Below are 17,423 nucleotides of genomic sequence, written 5' to 3'. Positions count from 1 at the left end.
CACACCCCTTTCCCCACCTGATCAGTCTTGGACCTGCGTAACACACACCGCAAACCCTCATCCCCAAAGCTCACGTCCTCCCGTAATAAACCTCCTCCACGCACCCGACTGACCGCTACCAGCTCCGAAACCCGGAATGCCCCAAAGAAAGCCAAGGAAAAAGCTGCCCGAAACAAACACGCCTCATACCCTGACTCGCACACACTCCCCACCTTATCCCATAACAACTGCAGCACCTGAAAAGATACCGGACGCCGGGAATCCTTCCTCACCACACTGCGACGATACCCTTTCAAGGCTTGCCTCACCAAAAAACTCTGTGACACATCCGCCAAACCCCGCATTCGTAACCAAAAGGCCACCGCTGCAACCCTCTTAGAAGCAACAGAAAAAGACAGACCATCACTAAACGACCGACCCACGAAATAAACCAGCAATGAGTGAAAATCTCCAATCCCCTTACAGCCCCCCACCTGCTCAATCAAACGCTCCCAGTGCAACCATACAGCAGAATAAGCCGACCACGTACCGCTACTCACGGACCGACGAACCAGATCTAATGAGACCCCAAGGCCACGCTCCAGAGCCACTGAGGACACAGCAGACCCGACGCCTCCGCTCCCGGCACCAAACTGCGAAAACGATCCCACTGGAAACGAGAAAGAGCGTCAGCAATGGAATTATCAACCCCAGGTACATGAACTGCCACAAAACACGCATTCAACTTCAAACCGTTCAAAACCAAATGACGCAGCAACCGCACCACTGGGGGCGAATTTGCTGACTGACTATTCACAGCCTGCACCACCCCCAAATTGTCACAACAAAAACGTACCCTCTTATTTCTCAACAAATCCCCCCACAACTCGGTAGCCAAAACAATAGGGAACAACTCCAATAAGGCCAAATTCCCCAGCAAACCAGCCACCCTCCATTCTACCGGCCACGCACCAGCGCTCCATTGCCCCTGACAAAAAGCCCCGTAACCACATGAACCCGACGCATCCGTAAACAACTCCAAATCAACATTACAGATGAGCGCCTCCATCCATACCGACCGACCGTTATAGTCCCTCAAAAAACGCTCCCACACCTCCAAATCCGCACGCACCTCAGCAGACAACCGCACAAAATGAAACGGGGCCTTCACTCCCGCCGTGGCCATAGCCAAACGTCTACAAAAAACCCTACCCATAGGTATAATCCTGCAGGCAAAATTTAACTTCCCCAAAACGGACTGTACCCATCTAAGCTGCGCCTTCTTTGCCATCCGCAACAAGCCCACTTCACCTCGTAAATCCTCCACCTTATCCAAAGGCAGCCGACACTCCATGGCTACACTATCAATCTCAATCCCCAAAAACTTCATTGTTGTAGACGGGCCTTCTGTCTTCTCCCGCGCCAAAGGTACCCCAAAACTAGCGGACACTCGCTCCATGGTGTGCAACAACACAGAACACACCCTTGACCCAGCCGGCCCTAAAAACAAAAAATCGTCTAGGTAATGCAAAACAGAACTCCATCCCGCCTCCTGCCGCACAACCCATTCCAGAAAGGAACTAAACGTTTCAAACAGTGAACATGAGATAGCACATCCCATAGGCAAACAACAATCCACAAAAAACTGCCCCTCCCATTTAAAACCCAACAAACGAAAACTATCCGGATGAATTGGCAACAAGCGAAAAGCAGCCTCAATATCCGTCTTAGCTAACAATGCACCATGGCCAAAAAGACGGACCCACCTCACCGCCTCATCAAATGACGTGTAAGAAACCAAACATAACTCATCGTCAATGCCGTCGTTGACAGAACACCCAGCCGGGTAAGACAAATTATGAATTGGCCGAAATTTGTTAGGCTCCTTCTTCGGGACCAACCCCAAAGGAGAAACCCACAAACCCGACAACGGACACTCGCTAAATGGGCCTACCACCCTCCCAGCTGCCACCTCCTTTTCAATTTTCTCCGAAACCACCTCCGGCCGCATCAACGCCGATGACAAATTACGCCCCGCTATTCCCGATCCTACAGCCGAACACGGGATTCTAAAACCATCCCTAAACCCAGCCAACAATAAAGCCGCCGCTTCCTTATTTGGGTATTTCTCTAGAAACGGCTCCATCACGTCCACTCTCACCGGGGTCACCCCTCTTCTGCGCAACCTCAAAACCCCTTCCCCTTCCCCGCTTGAAACACCGCGCAAAGCTATGGGCACCACCACAGCCTGAGCACTCATGCTTGAAGCGACAGTCGGACAGGTATTTACAGTGACCCTCGTTGAACTGCCAACAACCTTTTCTGACCCCCCCCTGCTGACTCTGACGCCGAGGGACCCCCGGCCGCCCCACGAAAGGGCTGACTCACACCCTTTGGAGCCGTCATCAAACGCATCCACAGACCTATATCCTTATGGTCCCAACGGATACTAGGCCTGACCGCTTTCCTCTGGCGAAACTGCTCATCATACCTAAGCCACGCCACCCCACCATACGTCCGGTACGCCTCCCCAATGGCATCTATGTAGCAAAACAGAGCCGAACAGTGTTCCGGCGCCTTTTCACCCACCACACTAGCCAGAATAGCAAACGCCTGCAGCCAGTTCAGAAAAGTACGCGGGATCAACCTGTACCTCCGCTTCTCTTCCTCCTCCTTCTTACTCTCATCCGGCTTCACCCTGTCCAACTGAAACTTATCCAACGGAAGCAGCGAGAAAATCTCCACGTACTCATCTTTCCAAATCTTTTCCCTGACCTCCACCTTCAAATGGGCCCCCAACGGCCCTTCAAAGCACACGTAAACTTCACCCTTAGCTGCGTCCGCTAACCTGATCTCATCTCCAGCACTCTGCCCCCCACTACCTCCAGCGACTGCAACCGCCGCCGCACCCACCCCGACTGCTGCAGAGCCCCCCACACCAGCCATACAACGCCGCTCCGCGTCACCAACCGCAGGCGCAGCAGCCCAAACTGCGGCCGGAGACGACTCTGCCCCAGACTTCCATTGAGATAACAAATTCCACATACCCGCCAACAAATCATGTGCTAAACTGTCACCCCCCGACTGACCTCCCCCCACCCCCACAACAGGGTCCGGACCCGACATCCTCTCACCTGGCTGTCCCTGGGGCGTCCTCCCAGCAGCCGCCGACCGCACCGTTGCAACTCTCTGCGAAGACTCCATCGCCGACCTGGACATAGCAGGACATGCTCCGACAGCATCGTCCCTCTGGTCCCCGATCTCCCACGCCTCCTGGCTGATTTCACCATCTTCCAGCGCTTGATCCTCAACGAAACCTCCACCAACATGCCATTGGCGCGGTTGCACCGGAATATCGTCCCTGTCGACAGACCTACCTCCTGGCGGCCGCGGACCATAGGCATCATTTGCTTCAGTCCTACCAAAAACCAGCTCCACAGAAGTCCCACTGTGAGCCGCATCCGACCTCCTCACATTCCTGCAGTCCACCGGCTGCACTGAGGGCGGAGACAAGCCCATTCCCCCAGCCAGCGCACTCCTCTGAACATCTCTGCCCGGCACCACAGTGGCACCAGCAGGTGGCTACATCCTGGAACCACTACGCCGCTGCGCACCAGACCCCCGCCGCCGGCCGGCAGACCGAGACCGCAGGGCCGCCCTCCGACTCCCAGACGGATCCCCCGCCGCAGCACCAACGCCAGCAGAACGAGCCGCCTCCAGCTCCGGACTCTGCGCTGCCTCCCGACTCCTGCGATCAGCCGCCGCTGCCCGATCCTCACCAGGGGTAAGTGAGACCGCGTCACCTAGGCCACCGACACCGCCAGCCACTCGAGACCTGAGGCCCCGACCGCCTGCCCGCGCCTCACACCGCTCCACCTCACCGCGCCGCGCACTCCTAGCCAACCTAGCTGAATCCTGACCTTGGCCCCTCCGAACTTCAGACGCATGAGCGCGACGCTGCGCAGAGCTCCTCCCGCTGCGCCGGCATACAGGTACCTCCGCCGCCCCAGCCGGAGCAAGGGAAGGGTTAACAGGGGGACTCATAAGCCTGCGCCTTAACCGGGGAGTCACCTCCGGACTCAAACGCTCCGGAGGGACAGATCTCCTGGCCCTCACTCTCCCGGCCCCCGCTAACAAAGGAACAGCCGGGGCTCCTACCGCCGCCTGCAAACTACTCACCAGCCAGTCGGAGCCGTGCTGCTCCGCTGCTGCGCGCACCGCCACCAATAACTCTTCCAGCGCCGACATGACCCTAACTTTCGCCTACGCCTGCAACAGCCAACTGCACCACAACTTCTCACAACTTCTCCAGAACAATAATGGCCTCTGGTGCCGCCCCCCCTACCACCTTGCATATAAACTGCCCGCGAAACTGCAGCCCCACCCCCCCTGCACGTCCCCAGCAGCACTCCACCCACTAAATTAACCCTATCCTGGTCTTCCACTTACCGCCTCAGTCAGTTCTCACTGCGCTACGTCTGCGCCCCGCTCCGTTGTCCCTATTCACCACTGCGGTCTATGGAAAAGAAGGGAAGGGAGACAGGAGAGGGTACGTGCGCACTGCGCGCGCCGTCTCCTCATACAGCTGATTGGTGGGGCGCCGGGTGTTGCCAAGGTGTTACCTTCACAATCGTGCAGCCAATGGCCGCTATGGACAAGGTGTGTTTGGGCTGAGTGTGGCAACCGGTGCATGTAAAACTGGCTTCGGGTGGTATAGTCTGCCCACACCTCAATCTAATTGAGAATTTGTGTTTAGTAAAGGAATGGTGTGGTCACAGAGGAGACAACAAATCTAGATTATAAAGATTGGTTTTACTTTGAGCTGAGAAGATTGATGAAAATCTATTTGTGGGAAAAGATTCATTAAGGCTCCATTCACACATCCGCAATTCCATTCCGCATTTTGCGCAACGGAATTGCGGACCCATACATTTCTATGGGGCCGACGTGCGGCCCCGATCTGGAATTGCGGACCCGCACATCCGGGTCCGCAATTCCAATCCTGAAAAAAATAGAACATTTCCTATTCTTGTCCGCAATAGCGGACAAGAATAGGCATATTCTCTTAGTGCCGGCAATGTGCGGTCCGCAAAATGCGGACCGCACATTGCCGCTGTCCGTGTTTTGCGGATCCACAAAACACACACGGTTGTGTGGATGGACCCTCAAACTTTGAATTCATGGACCTAAATATCTGCTCATTCTGGGTTTAGTAGTCATGTAAGTGATCCTACTTAGTGACTGACGGTCATTTCTGCAGCCAGTGACTGGCCTCAGCGGTGATGTGTCCCCAAGCGGCACATCACTGCTGCATCACATGCCACTTGGGGACACGTCACTGCTGAGGCCAATCATTGGCTGCAGTGGCATACGGGACTCCATCTGTTTACTGGGAATAGAAGACCAGTGAAGCCACGGACCTGGAATGGAGCAGTGGGGAGCAAGTGAGCACAGACTGCTCCATTTAGAAAACAAACAAAAACTGGACAGCCCCTTTAAATAGCACCTGTCATGTCCCCCGACTTGTCTGTTTTAGTAACTACTTGCATTCCCCATGTAATGACAGTTCTGGAGCATGTTGTGTGATTCCTTTATTCTTCCTGCTAAAAGTTATGCAGTGATTTACTAGTCGCTTGCAATCAGGGTCCTGCTGAGTGTAACCAGTTGGGGGTGTGGCCCAGCTTAGTAAGCCGTTATCCAAACAATGCTACCAGTTTTAGACAGTGCAAGGGCACACCCCCAACTGGTAGCACCCATCTGAACCTGGATTGCAAACTGTTTGAAATTCATTCATAACCTCTAGCAGGAATAATAAAGGAATGGCACAACATAGTCATAAGAATAGATTATTATTAGGCTATTTTTCCCACTTGCGGCAGTGTGATCCGGCAAGCAGTTCCGTCGTCGGAACTATCCGCCGATCTGAATGTGACTGAAAGCATTTGTGAGACACTTCCGGATGCGGATCGGTCTCACAAATGCATTGCAAGAACAGATCAGTCTCTCCGCTTGCGGACAGACGGATCCGTCTTGTATCTTTTTTCAAATTTTTACCGGCCGGATCCGGCATTCCGGTATTTTGAATGCCGGATCCGGCACTAATACATTCCTATGGGGAAAAATGCTGGATTCGGCATTCAGGCAACTCTTCCGTTTTTTTTCCAAGCCGTAGCATGCTGCGGTTTTATCTTTCGCCTGATCATTCAAAAAGACTGAAGTGAAGACATCCTGATGCATCCTGAACGGATTGCTCTCTATTCAGAATGCATGGGGATGAAAGTGATCAGTTCTTTTCCGGTATAGAGACTGAACTCTGTGCCGGAAAAGAAAAACGCTAGTGTGAAAGTGCCCTTACATGGGGAATTCAAGTAGTTACTAAAACAGACCTGTCAGGAGAGGGGACGGCTTCTCTTTAATGAGACTGCGTCCATGAAGGTTACATCGATTGTAATTCCGTATTACAGATAAAGAAATTGATGCAAATACTTTCTAAGCTGGAGCTTCCTGAGTCTACTTTTTGCCAACGAGCAGCGAATCATTCATATGAAAATTGCACATTTCATTTACAAGGCAGATTGTCAGTTAATGAGCTGTCCGTCTCTTCGTATCATAAAATAAAGGTCAATCTATCGTCGCTTTTTAATAAATATGCAAATGACTTTAGTTGAGAATAGCATTTGCATATAGAGAACTGCATCTGTGACCAAGCCCTGATCCAGCAGGAGGTGCCTGAATTGTGCAGGTGACTATTATGGGGCACATTTACTAAGCTCGCCTTTTTCTACATCATTTTTTTGCCCTTTTTTCCCCCATCATGTGCACGCATTTAGGGTATGATTTATTATTTGGCGTATTTTGTGTGCAGCGCAGGTGTTTGACGCCAGATAGTACTTAGCAATTGTGGTGCGAGACCATTGCACCTTACATTTCTTATTGTGGCGCATGCGGACAAGTGTCTATGTGGTCCAGGTTGTTTTCGGTGCATCCCTTACCCATATAAAGGCAGCCTCTGTGACTCACACAATGTGCCGGAAGTGCAGAAGAGGAGCTCGCTGACGGCGCTGGCCGTGCTAGTCCGTGAACAGAAAGAAAGGAAAGAGATTTCAGCTCTACAAATAAAGTATTTCCCTAAATAAAGTATATTAAAAAAAAATGTTCCCTTTCTCTGTCCCTACACATTAGCAAAAAAATAAAAATAAATAAATGACAGTAAAACTTTCCGTTTTTATTAGACAAAAAACTTAATTTGGAAAATGATTACGTTGTAGAACACCTCTGAAAAAGTGTGCCAAAAAATCTCAGTTGCGCCACAAAATCATACACATGTGGACCAAAAAATACGTTGTCGTTTTAAGCCATTTTGTATGCCAAAAAAGGACGGACAAATAGGCGCACCTGTTAAATACCTTTCATCAGATATAATGGCTCATTTTGTCTAGAGAGAAATCATTAGAAGAAATAAAACGGCCGCCATCCTATTAGTCCACACAAAACCTGTCCTAATCACACAGGAGGACAAGTTACTTTACAAACTGAGGTAAAGAGCTGCCTCATCCTCCTCTCTGCTCTGCTTGTCAGGGGTTATGATCCTGAATACAGATGATAAGATCGTCAGCTGAATCTCTGTAGGAATGGAGTTCATGAGGAGACATGAAGTACAGAGAGTTGGTGGGTTGTGGGTAATGAGCAGCAGCTCTTGTATGCAGTCTCCATTACCACAGCCCCACATTACCACAATCTGTCCTGTCCATCCTCCCTGTACTTCATGTCTCCTCATGAACTCCATTCCTACAGAGATTCAGCTGAAGATCTTATCAGCTGTATTCAGGATCATAATCCCTGACAGACAGAGCAGAGAGGAGGATGAGGCAACTCTTTAGCTCAGTGTTGTGAAGTAACTTGTCCTGCTGTGTGATAAGGACAGGTTTTTGTGTGGACTAATAGGATGGCGGACATTTTATTTCTCCTGATGATTGCTCCCTAGACAAAATGAGCCATTATAACTATTAAGGTATTTGGGAATATTTTTTATAATAAAGTAATATTTAGGTATTTTCATATTCTTAATTACCGGAGAACCCCTTTTAAGATATATATATAGACTGTATATAAATGCATAAGTATTCACTCCTGCACTCATGTCCCACCCATTGTTGATGACATCTAGCATATTTTTGGACTACTAATACTACTAAGATGTCCTTTCCGTAATCTTGTGATTTACCAGGCTGATTGCTTTTGTACTTGGGGCTTATTTGAAGATTAATTGCTCATTCTTCAAGATATGCAGTATAATCCTAAGAAACACATGTACCTTTATGTTGCAAGGAATGGCTGTGCAATTGTGCATACAAAGAGTGGTGAAAGGGTTAAACAGAGTCTACACCTCTTTAAAGGGAATCCATCATGTTGAAAATCCAGTGCAATCTGCAGACAGCTGGTTATGGAGCAGGAAGAGCTGAGCCGATAGATAGGTATGAGACAGATAAATCTGGGTAATGTTTCAGTATAAATATATAATTTAATAACCCCTTTTATTTATTATAATGTGCTGGGCGTAGGGAGCAGCCTTGTCCATTCACACATCCGTAGTGTATCGCGGATCCGCAAATTGCGCATCCACAATACACCCAGCCGCCACCCCCATAGAACTGCCTATTCTTGTCCGCAATTGCGGACAAAAATAGGACATGTTCTATTTTTTTTTCCGGAGCCGCGGACCGGAAGATCGGGGGCGCGCTCCGGAAATGCGGATGCGGACAGCACACTGTGTGCTGTCCGCATCCATTCCTGCCCCATAGAGAATGAATATGTCCGCACCCGTTCCGGATAATTGTGGATCGGGTGCGGACGCATTCTACAGATGTGTTTACCCCTCCACTTGTAATTACAGAGTAGGACCCCCCATGGGACTCCTAAGAAAAGACTGAGCAGAGGTTTAAATGATACAATGACAAGCTATGCCGAATCATTTTCCAAAAATATGGATATCAATCTCCTCCTGCCTGCAAGATTGTATTCCATTTTCAATGTGATGGGTTTCCTCTAGAATATATATTAGGCACCTGCATAAATGGTAATTCCCTACATCATAATATCATGATCGCTATCCAATAAGAACCTGCTAAGTTGTAGGGAAGGTTGGGATTTTTTAATTCTTGCCTTGAAATCCTGAAAAATGACTTTTCAAACCCTTAGTTAAAGGAAGCATTTCCAGTTGTAACGTTATATTGGGAATTTGCTGTTTTCTATATGAAATTCCCTAATAAAGCTGTTAAAGCGGCTTCAAAGGTGGAGATTCGCCTCAGGCTATGTTCACATCTCCGGTAACCACATCTGGCAGAGAACAGCCTGCTGGAGTTCACCGGATCCGGCATTGCCAGATACTGCCATTCACCCCTGGTCCCCATGGACTATATTGGGATCTGGCTGCTTTCCGGCATGAGTGCTGGGTTTTAGGCTACTTTCACACTAGCGGCAGGGGAGTCCGGCAGGCTGTTCAAGCGGGTGAACAGCCTGTCGGATCCGTCCTGCCGCTAGTTCACGTGTGCCCCCGGACTGCCGCTCCGTCCCCATAGACTATAATGTGGGCGGGGGCGGAGTTCCGGCGGCAGCACAGCGAGAGGCAGCTGGACAAAAAGTACGACATGCAGAACTTTTAGTTCGGTTGCCGCCGGAACTCCGCCCCCACCCCCATTATAGTCTATGGGGATGGAGCGGCGGTCCGGGGGCACATGTGAAGTAGCAGCAGGACAGATCCGACAGGCTGTTCACCCGCCGGAACAGCCTGCCGGACTCCCCTGTCACTAGTGTGAAACTAGCCTTAGACGGACAAGAAAACGTTGCATGCAACGGTTTTTGTCTGTCCGGATCCCATATGGATACAGCAGTGAACGGCAGTGCCGGATCCTGTGAACTCAGAGAACAGCCTACTGGATAAGGTTACTGGAGATGTGAACATAGCCTTAGGTCCACAATGGAAAGTTATTGTTGGAACTGGCATAAAAGTAGAGAACGGCTATAGACACTTACATTATTAATGGGTCCTCTGCATTGGCGGAGTGTGTCCTTCTATACAATGGCGTTTAACTCAGTCCTTTTGCACTAGCTACATAGTTACATTTCTAACAATGAAATCTACAGTCTTTCCGTACCCCAGAGACAATGGACCGGTAACCAGTAGAATAAAAAGGTCTGTACTCTAGGTAGTTGAAAGATTGAAAATGTAATAAATATAAAAAAATATAAAATGTACAGGTCACACTTAATAGAAACCTAAATTTATGAGTGGTATATTAATGCGGTCTTACAGCCCAAATGTGTCCACGTACGGCATCGTTACATTTATCATGTGAAAGTTTTAGGAAGACTCTAGATATGAAATGCTTTGATTAATTGCTAATTTCACACAAGCAATGTTTTTCGGTCCAGGTCCTGTCCCAGATTAGAAAGTGCAGTACATCACGCGGACCGAGCACTGACCTATTCAACTGAATTGGTATCTTTACATGGGCAATTGTTTTATGCAGGGACCATCAGCATCTCCTATAGTTGTCCATTTCTTTTTCCCGCAAGTCTTCGAATGAATGGATCTGTGAGAAAAGCGGAGTGCACATGGCCGCCTCCAGGGATGGTCCATTTGAAAACTCGTCTGTGTTCGCTGTCTGAAACGGAATAAAACTTCCTTCTTTTTACTGTAATTCTTTGAAGGATCCTGAAAATGTATCGGTCGCGATTCATCAATATCTGATATTGTCAAAACAAAGAAGAAATGGCAACAAATCCTGAAACACCGACTTCAGCAATGTGGAAATCCCACATTAACCAAATTATTCCTTTCAAGGCAACTATATTTAGACGCAGGAATTGTCCTAATAAGTTGTCACAGATTTGGAGACTTTGGATGAGGGCCCCTTCAACCCAGTGCAATGTGACGCAGCTGCGTGCCTTGCTTAATGCAGCCACCTAATAACTCGGGGGTAGACCACGGTTTGTCTTCGGCTCTGGTGGGGGAGGCGATGCTGCATCTCTCATTTTGCTTTATTATTATTATTATCATTATTATTATTTATTTATTTATTTATTTTTACAAATTCTTTACATAGAGTCACAGTTTGGTTGAGGAAATGGAGCGATTCTGCATATTGACTCATTGTGTTAACGGGTTGCTGTCTACCATTTTTGCACACCCTTCGTCACTGCCATATACAATGGAACTGTTCTATATCACTTTGCCACTCTGGATATGATTGTGTCAAAGTCAAATTCCTGGACACATGTTATGTCTTATCTGGGGATTTTCTTTCAATAGTCAGATAAAAAAAAATATTAGAAGGAAACCTGAAGTTTAAGCCTCATGCACACAACCGTGGTGTGTTTTGCAGTCCGCAAATCGCGGATCTGCAAAACACGGATGGCGTCCGTGCGCATTCCGCAATTTGCGGAACGGCACGGACAGCCTTCAATAGAAATGCCTATTCTTGTCTGCAAAGAGCGGTCAAGAATAGGACAGGTTATATTTTTTTTAGCGGAGCAACGGATGCGGACAGCAAACGGAGTGCTGTCCGCATCATTTTCGGCCCCATTGAAGTGAATAGGTCCGCATCTGAGCCACCAAAACGGATGCGGACCCAAACAACGGCCGTGTGCAGGAGGCACAACTGGCCGTTTTTTTTTTCCCGTTTACTGGCCGTTTTTTGCGTTCCGTATACGGAACCATTCATTTCAATGGTTCCGCAAAAAAAACGGAATGTACTCCGTATGCATTCCGTTTCCGTATTTCTGTTTTTCCGTTCCGTTTTAACATAGAACATGTCCTATTATTGCCCGCAAATCACGTTCCGTGGCTCCATTCAAGTCAATGGGTCCGCAAAAAAAAACCCGAACACATACGGAAATGCATCCGTATGTCTTCCGTTCCCGTTCCGTTTTTTTCTGAACCATCTATTGAAAATGTTATGCCCAGCCCAATTTTATCCATGTAATTACTGTATACTGTATATGCCATACGGAAAAACGGAACAGAAAAACGGAACAAAAACGGAAACGCAACGGAAACAAAAAACGGAACAACGAATCCGTGAAAAACGGACCGCAAAACACTGAAAAAGCCATACGGTCGTGTGCAATAGGCCTTAGTGGAATATTAGGGTAGTATGTTGGAGGATGGTAGACCCACCTTACAGTTCTTCTCTTGTAAATGAGATGCTTTAGTCTCTTCATATCCCTTTAAGATGAATCCACACACGTGCTACTCGTGGGTTTTGGTGCTGATTTAATGCGGTTTTGCAGCAGATCTCACTCTTGCATGGAAAAGTGTAAAGAAAACACACAAAAGAACAGCACAAAGAATTGAAGTGCAGCGGATTTCAAAATCCACACAACAGGTTAATATCTACATGGAACAAAAAAAAACAAGTGTCCATGAGATTTGTCTGATCTCGTACACTCTGCTAGTTCTGTATTACGCAGCAGTTTTTCCCCACAAGAATCCGCACGGAATAACTGTGCATCATCGGCAACGTATGTAGGTAGCCCGTAAAGGGGTTGTCTCACTTTATCATGTAGAGAAAGTTAATACTAATGTATTGTTATTGTCCATATTGCCTCCTTTCCTGGCTTGACTAACTTTATCATTGCATGACGGGGGTATTGGTTAGGCATAGTTCGCCTCATCCACTTACCTCAATACTCTCCCTTGCAATCCCATTCCACCACCATTACGCCTCTCTGTCACCATTCCCTGAACCCAATAAGACTCAGACCACCAACTGGAATGTAATGGCCACAGCAGCCGTTTATTAAATAACAATTATACAAATAAGCATAACAATAATACTGATAATCCCCAATGGGGGAAGGTCCTTGAAGCCCCAAAAACATTGAGCTGCCGAACCAGGGTGAGCCATTCTTGCCTCCAGCCGTAACCCCCAGCTCAAAGGCACCACCGAATGACCCCCCCTCAATTCACCACAACCGCTCTGTCCACCTGGGAGTTCAGCCCCAACCGTGGGGCCCCCCCAATGTCCTCAGATTCCACCGTGACCAACTCCAAGGACCCCCCCCATCGCCTCTAGCCGCCGTGACATGTACTCTCCCCAACGAACCCCTCCCCCTGCTCCAACCCAATTCCCCCAACAACAAAAGGGAAGGGTGGGTGGGAGCTTCTCTTTCACCTAAAATGGCACCCTGCCTTCTTCCTCCCTTCCTATTTAACCCCCTAACTCCTCCCCCCCTTACTCAAACTGACCTATCCTAACCCCTCGCCCTACCTATAGCTCCCCCCCCCCTCTCACTCCGTCCCCCCCAACCTGCTAACCCCGGGCTCACTAACCAAACCCCCGTCATGGGGGCCTCCCCTAAAGGGGGCTCCGCCCCCCCCCTCAGTCCGGCCATTGCTTTATACACTGTTGGCATCCATGGGTACAGACCACCCTGCAATCCAGCAGGGGTGGCCGTGCTTGCACACTGTAGGAAAAATCGCCGGTCTCTCTGGTGGCCGTGATTGTGGGAGCGCACATGGGCTGGTGCTTTTTCCTATAGTATGCAAGCACGTCCACCGCTGCTGGATTGCAGGGTGGTCGTAACCATGGAAACGATAAATGTGTAATGCAATGATAAAATGAGTCAAGCCAGCAAAGGAAGCAATATAGACAATCACAATATATAGGTAACTGCCTTGAATGCCACTTGCTAAAGTGAGACAACCCCCTTAAGTCCCTGCAGGTTGGGTGGGCTCTCTTTGTGCCATGTAGGCGGTAGTGGATCTCGCCAATGAGAGAGGGGTTAGATTGTTTAGCGTGGGGAGATATTACCTTTCATAGGAACCTGCAATGGAAAATGAAAATGTGAAGTGACGTAGGTTCGTTGGAGGTTGCATACAGAATGGTGCTAGGAAAGGAAAAAGGCCCCGGGCACGCAGTAGTTATGGGCAGATCATCAGGAGGTAATTATGGCGGCTGTTTTGTAATGGCTTGTATGTTGTGAGAACAAATATAGTCACTGAAGCACAAGCTTTGTCCGGTCTTGTTGGTAGAAGATCATTTTTGTTTTCCCAATGAACGTTACTGTAATAATGACCCAGATACAAGTGGGACAACATCTCGTCCCTCTTCTGTATAATGCTATCCTTGTTCGGCCTAGGTTTCCACTTGGCACATATCTATTTTATGAATATACACTCACAAAAACCTAGCCATGAAGACGATGAGAGGAACAGAACTGCTACCTATGTTTCCGCAGTGTTCTGGTTTATCGCCCGTGCGGAGCCTGCCCTGTAATAATCCTTCTTATTTCGAGGGGATTGCTATTTAGGATCATGGCTGTTTGCGGCTGTGATATTAGCAGTATCGACATAAATCTTTGGCTTCTGCCAGTTTCCTGAATCTTTTTGCCTTCTTCTGGATGAACGAACGCTTTTTGTATAATAACGTTTGATCCGTGCTATTTAATGCATCCGTTTCGGCCGCATCCGATTGTATTAAATCTAAGCTGAACAAACCGGATCCGATATGAAAATCATTGTAAGTCAATGGGGTGTCAGATCCATTTTATTTTTTTTTGCTAACAAAAAAAACATTATCTGGCACAATTAACTTACATTGATTTTCATGCCGAATCCGGTTTGTTACTTTTCGCAAACCGGACACAAAACCGCAGCTTGCAGCAGTTTTGTGTCCGGTCGAAAAACACAACAAAAAGGGAACGGAATGCATCCAGATCAGTTTTGTCCCCATTGACAATGAATGGGGGCAAAACTGATCCACTTTGGCCTGATTTGAAATCTTCTGCAGGACGCCATAGTGGAGTAGCCCAAAAAAGAAAGTAGTGGCTGGTCAGACATGCGCACGGCCGCTCTAGTAATTTCTATGGGGATTCCGGAGACAGCGCTATACCCGGCCATCTCTGGTACTCCCAAACAAATGAATGGAGAAGCCATGCGCGTGCCCGACCAGCCACTCCTTTCATTTTAGCGGGCTCCACTGGATTTGGGGCCCCGTTCTCGTGATCGGTGGGGTCCCAGCAGGAGGACGCCCAGTAATCTAATAGTTACCCCCTATTCTGTGGATAGAGGATAACTTAATATAACCCAAATACCCCTTTAATCACAGGAACGTGTTTTTTAATTTCAGGCATGAACAAGAAATTGAGGATCTGGAGAAGCAGGAGACTCAACTGTCTGCCAAAGAAGTGCGTGTCCTACAGAGGCTGAAGTCTGTGGAGCGAACGACAGAAGATATTATAAAGGTAAAGACAAACGCAATGGGGATCTAGGCAGAAGATTTAGATCTATACTAAAAACGGGGAATTGTTTTAATTATCGTAGGTTGGTAGACTGATATTGTAAAATGTGGTCATTTATGATAAAATAGTGCATATCTTTTTTTTCTCGTTTTATCCTTTCAGGCTGTGAAAGCTGAAGCACGAGATGGTATGTATATAGTATCTATCTATATTATCTATCGTTTACTAGTCTATACCACCCAATCCTATCAGCACAGAGAAACGCATAGAAGAAGGGCGAAGAAGACTTTGATTTCAGAAACTATTCCTGCATCAGAAGAACAGCCTCAATGCAAAAACAGGCTATGAATATTGGACTGATTGATTTTAAACTGCATTGGGATAAGTACCGTTCTCTGATGTGGCCTAAGGGACGGTGGTTCTCTCAGACATTAGGATGGGTGCAACTGCTAGCTCTGCACCCCCTATAGATTTGCCCCTGGGAAGAACCCCAACCTTTTGTAACTTGCGATTTTCACTAAAGTATAATAATTTCACCAAATCATTACTTTAGCCAAGTATTTTTGGTTTTAACCCTAGTGTCAAGGCTCAGTAATACTATGACATATCTGGTGTGACTTTCACCAGTGCCTAATGGTGTCTACAAATGGCAGCATTTAGGTAGCCAGATGCATCTGAGAACCTTATGTGGCTCCTAAGCAAGTGCACAATTATGGCGCGTGCACTGTGCCATTGAGCTACGCATGGGCTGCTCTACGGATATGCAATGCAGAACTGTTCACACTCCGTACACTGCCATGTGGTGCCTCCACGAGACTTTGTATATTTAGATCATGTTCTGCTTTGCTCATCATCTATTCACACACAACTCCTGGTGTCTGAGGGTGCCCAATGGCCTCTCTGCCACATCAGAAGGCGCTAGTATTATAAATGGTAGGTAGGGAGGCCCTCTTTGAGATATTGCTTTGAGGCCCAGGAGCTACCAGTTATGTTTCTGGTGGTAAATGATTGAACAACGAAATTTTGTACAGATCATTCAACAAAGCAGAAACCAAGATTATAGAAATTTCAGTGAGCATTTTTATTTTATGTTTTTGCTTGGTCCAGAACCAGTAAAGGATATTTATGCCGGCATCCCTGATTTACCGCCATCATATAAACCCTCATTTGTGAGAAGATTGCAGAGTGCGCAAACTGCGAATGGGGAGGAGGCACGGAAAGGTAAAAATAATTCTATAACCAATGCACTATGATTGATGTGGTGGGACAATAATTCTTCTAGTAGATCTCAACATTCAAAGTTCTCCTAGCCTAGGTGGGTCTCCTTCCTGGGCTAAAGATTGATTTGGTGGGACAATAATTGTTCTAGTGGATTTCCACATTCAAAGTTCTCCTAGCCTAGTTGGGTGTCACGAACCAGCGGGTGTGAACCCACTGTGCCACGTGCCCTACCTCCTCTAAGGGCGTTGTTTAAGTGAACCCCTCGTTCTTCACAGTACCTCTGATGGTGGGGATAGACTTTCTCGGGGGGAACACCAGGTCGCTACCTCTTGGGGAGGATTGGCACACAAGGCAACGGGTCCAGGAGGACCAGGAGGTACCGGAGCAAGGTACCAGAGGTACAGACGTAGTCAGCAGGCCGCTTAGCGCCCGGGACCGTGATGTTAAGCAGGGGAACAGCGGCGCACAGCAGCTGCTGTTACAATGGGTCTTCTTCTTGGGCTAAAGATGTCCATACATATTAGAGCAAAGTCATCTGAACTTGCCAATTTTGGTGGTACTGACTGACTACCATATGTGATGTGGGTGTGCCGACTGTCCCTGATGCGGTATGTGGTGATAAGAAGGAACGGTCATGTTGAATTTACAATGTGGTTCAATATTGAGTTTAGTAAAACAGGACCTGCTCCTCTGACGACTCAGCGGATTTGACAGGAACTCTGCAAAGTATTATATTCCATGTTTCTTAGGGGGGTTTTCCAGGCTCCTAATATTATTATAATATTATCCTGAGGATAGTTCATCAATATCCAATCAGTGGGGCCCCACACGCTGCACCACCACTAATCAGAAGTTTCATGAAGTCTTCGGAGCTGGAACTAGCCCTTTGAATGGAAGCCCAGCACCATTTAAAGTGTAGTGGTTACTGCATCTCCGCTCCCATTTACTTCAGTGAAAGATGAGCTGCAGTAAACCAGCAC

The 17,423-nt window shown here is 47.9% G+C and overlaps 1 protein-coding gene across 1 annotated transcript in view; it reads left to right on the top strand.

Annotated features, from left to right (window-relative positions):
- Positions 1-17,423, top strand: part of PALMD (palmdelphin) — a 64,090-nt gene that overhangs the window by 39,017 nt on the left and 7,650 nt on the right. Inside the window, exons 4-6 of the mRNA XM_040406607.1 lie at positions 15,111-15,225; positions 15,385-15,409; positions 16,330-16,443. Of these exons, the coding sequence (XP_040262541.1) occupies positions 15,111-15,225; positions 15,385-15,409; positions 16,330-16,443 (254 nt within the window). The remainder of the gene's footprint in view (positions 1-15,110; positions 15,226-15,384; positions 15,410-16,329; positions 16,444-17,423) is intronic.

The sequence above is a fragment of the Bufo bufo genome, chromosome 9 (assembly GCF_905171765.1).
Source record: "Bufo bufo chromosome 9, aBufBuf1.1, whole genome shotgun sequence".
NCBI lineage: Eukaryota > Metazoa > Chordata > Amphibia > Anura > Bufonidae > Bufo > Bufo bufo.
This window is presented reverse-complemented; position numbering and strand designations above follow the sequence as displayed.